Source organism: Octopus bimaculoides, chromosome 8 (assembly GCF_001194135.2).
Source record: "Octopus bimaculoides isolate UCB-OBI-ISO-001 chromosome 8, ASM119413v2, whole genome shotgun sequence".
NCBI lineage: Eukaryota > Metazoa > Mollusca > Cephalopoda > Octopoda > Octopodidae > Octopus > Octopus bimaculoides.
In genome coordinates, this window is record NC_068988.1 from 79,523,821 (window position 1) to 79,527,782 (window position 3,962).

Below are 3,962 nucleotides of genomic sequence, written 5' to 3' on the forward strand. Positions count from 1 at the left end.
ATATATATACATATATATGCATATATATACATATATATACATATATATACCATATATATACATATATATACCATATATATACATTAAGGAGAAAACTAAGGTTGAGAGGGAAAGATTAGGAAATTATATACTGAAAAGTCAATTTAAATAATTAGCTGAAGAAAGTAGATATTAGTAAATAATGCATATTAATAACGAATGAATGAATGAAAGGGCTAGTGCCTAACTTCAGCATTAAGTGTTATACAAATGCCAGAATTACACACCATTGTACCACAGGTACCATCCACTCCATCTAAATTCAGGACGAGGTACTGCCATAGCCTAAGGTTCAAAGGCCCACAGCTCTTCAATGCACTGCCACAAAAATTAAGAAATCTACATAATGTGGACATAGATGTCTTCAAAACGGAAGACACCAAAGTCCTCTCCACAATACAAAATGAACTAATCACCAGGCATGAGGTACAGACCAGGGCAGTGGAATCAAACTCCCTCATGCACCAAATAGGCCAACAGCTGGAGGAAACGCATATACAGGAATGGTGATGTAAAATCCCCCAGCCTAAGGAAGTCAGCAAAACCACAGTGGTGCTCCAGTATGACCACAGCTGCATGGCTGAAATGATTTGTGTATGTTTCAGTTTTAAGTAACCTTTGTTTCTCTATAATAATTTTGTAACCAAATATGGCATCTGATCAAACTGTTGTATTAAAAATGAGCAGGAAAATCTAGCAATGACATTCCAAAATTGTTCAATATGTGTAGCAAGATGGTGTATAATGATTGGAAATGTTACAGTCAATCTGGCATGACATCAAGTAAGCCAGTTCCAGAGTGTAAAAGAACTGTTTGCACCAAACCTATGATTGATACTGTGAGAGAGTTCAAAGCAATCGTCATAGAAGCATGTAAAAAATAGTATGAGTGCTTAATATTTCAAAATCTTCAATGCACAGGATTGCTAAGGAGGATTTTAGGCTAAAGGCATACATAAAGCAACCCAGTCATATAATTTAAGCAGTTTTGAAGAAAAAAACGGTTCGCTAATGGAGAAAAAGATGTCAGCAAAGATGAAAAGTGCCACAAACAAAGTCTTCATTTGGAGTGGCAAGATCTTCCTGTGGAGACTGAACAACAGATTGTATGCTACTGATAATGAGGACTTGCCTGAAGGGAGCTGAGTTCATTTTTGTCATCAGAAACCAGCTACAGTTATGGTGTGGGCTGCTGTAGCATCTGATGGGTCCAAGCCTCCTTTGATCTTCATTTATGAGGTTGTTAATGTGAATAGCACAGTTCACATCCAAATGTTCACTGTTGCAGTTCAGTAACCACTCATTTGCAGGTCATGATCAAAGCAAGAGGTGGTCATTTTGAAATCTGATTTGTGTATTAGATAGGTAAACTGTAGTTCTTATAATTCAAGAAGTCTCTTGTATATATTATGAGTAATGACAAAAATATGATAGGTAAATCTTTCTGGGACAAACTGGTAAATGTGCATTTTTGTGTGTTCACAGACACATTTCTATGCATGTATGTATACATATATTTACATACACACACATATACATACACACTCTCACACACATCTATGTAGCATTCCAAACACACAGCCTCACATCCTTACAGTTATATAAAATATATAAACTAAAATATGATATCAAGCAATAATACAAGAAAGAGATATAATGCAAAAAATAAGAGAAATAAACAGAGTTTGAAAGCCGTTTCACTATTTATAGAATGAAGATTATTAATAGTATAATAAGAATGCATAATTAGGAGTCCTATTGCATAGAGTCATACATTATTTGAACAATATCTAAATTGCTAGATAATATATATATATATCTTAGAGGGTATAGATAAGAAAGTTAGGGAATATTGTCAGAAGTGGATTAGGTAACAGGTTTAAAATACACAAACATGTTTCTAATATTATGTAAGCATTTTAATCTAAGTTATTGAGACATATTAAGGACATTACCTAGACCTTTAAGAATTTCCCATACTTCAGCACAGCAAAGCATGCACTGGTACCTATAATTAAAGTATCATAATGCTTATTTTACTATGTTCCAGGTAATTTGGAATTGAAAGTTACTGCTTTTCAATTCGCAATTTTTTCTTTTTTGCCCTGAAAGACATAACTCTAGCCTTATTACAATTCTTGAGAAAATAAAGAATGATTTTAAATTCTTTGCTTGAATTTGCATGTGGTGGAGCCGTTCTTAGTAAAAGATTTTAGATTAGTTATTACATTGTATCTATATACAATATGTTCAGTTAAGAAAAATAATTTAGAGGACTAGAAATTTGTTTTAACAATTACATACTTCAGGAGATGCATGGCCATCAGTGCCACTTGTGTCATTCAAGTATGGCAGAGAGTTTCAACCACTGCCAGACCCAACAGAACTATCCAAACCACCTAGGTTCACGTGAGGATCACTGCCACTAGCAACAGCAGAATCAAAGAAAGCTGTGGGAGTTAAAACAGTTATTGTGATCCAGAATTAGTGTGATTATTATGCCTGCTGGCTACACCATTCACAGTGTCAAGATTAATTATTTGTCCCCTACTTCCCACACTATAAGTTCTACATGCATGGCTAGAACCATTACCTCTGAGTGTGACAGTTTTAGATATTGAAGAAGCAGGCTGACATATGATATCATGAATGATGGTGTTGGCTACTTGATTGGTACAGTTGGCCATCGTTAGAATGGTCCATGACAAGAATGCTACTACTATTGCCATGGTAGCTAGAGCTTTGGGTACAAATGTGCAGTTAGTGCTATGGTTAGTTTCCACAAATGAACATGGAATAATCAAGTCCCTCACAGGTTACTAAGAAACCTCATTTAAAGTCATAAAATGATAAATACAACACTGTAAAGTGATTGGTGAATGAGCAAAGACTGCATGAGAAAAAGCAGACCATTTTGTCATACTATAGACATATTACACTCTCTAGTGCTTAGTGTGAGTATAAAATACACCCAGTATACTCTGTACTGGCAACAGGAAACAGATCCATTGATAGAAAAACTTACAGTAGGTAGACCATACTCTAGCCTATTCAACAGGGCAGTCATTCTGAATAAAGTGTAACTAAGTCCATGCCAATGTGAAAACAGGGAAATTATAACATTTACTGTAGTAAGAAATTCAGAGCTAGATTCGGAAACAAATTTCGGTAAAACAGAAATTGTAAGAGGATTTTGTTTTCATAAAATCTATAAATAAAGAGGCAGAATTATGCAGAAGTTAACATACCTGTTTCAATGAGTTTATCCATCTTATGATTCAGCCAGTAAATCCTGTATTTAGATAATTTTCATTCCTACAAATACAAAAGAATACATAAATATGAAAATATGAATTAACATATAATTTATTTATACAACACATATATATACATATATACACACATATATAAATAGATATATACACATATATACTGTAGGGATAAGAGGAGAGAGGGAAAAGTAAGAATATAAACATAAATAATACATGGAAACATACACGGTAATACGCACACAATGGACACATATGCATCACTTGTGATACTCATGAGAAATAGAGAAAGATGTATAAAAAACAATTAAATAAATAAGTATATCAATAGATGAATAAATAAATAGATAAATATAGGTACAGGACTGATTGTGAGGTAAGAAGCTTGCTTACCAACCACATGGTTCCGAATTCAGTTCCACTCCGTGACACTGCATGTCATCTTGGACAAGTGTCTTCTACTATAGACTCGAGCCAGCCAAAGCCTTGTGAGTGGATTTGAGAGACAGAAACTAAAACAAGGCAGTTGTATATACGTATATATATATATATATATATATCATCATCATCATCGTTGTTTAACGTTCGCTTTCCATGCTAGCATGGGTTGGATGATTTCACTGAGGACTGGTGAAACCAGATGGCAACACCAGG

The 3,962-nt window shown here is 34.3% G+C and overlaps 1 protein-coding gene across 2 annotated transcripts in view; it reads right to left on the reverse strand.

The window, feature by feature from the left end:
* Positions 1–3,962, reverse strand: part of LOC106875343 (polycomb complex protein BMI-1-A) — a 154,939-nt gene that overhangs the window by 105,181 nt on the left and 45,796 nt on the right. For both annotated transcript variants that reach the window (XM_052970202.1, XM_052970201.1), the window contains exon 2: positions 3,288–3,354. In XM_052970202.1, the coding sequence (XP_052826162.1) occupies positions 3,288–3,309 (22 nt within the window). In that variant the 5' untranslated portion in view covers positions 3,310–3,354. The remainder of the gene's footprint in view (positions 1–3,287; positions 3,355–3,962) is intronic.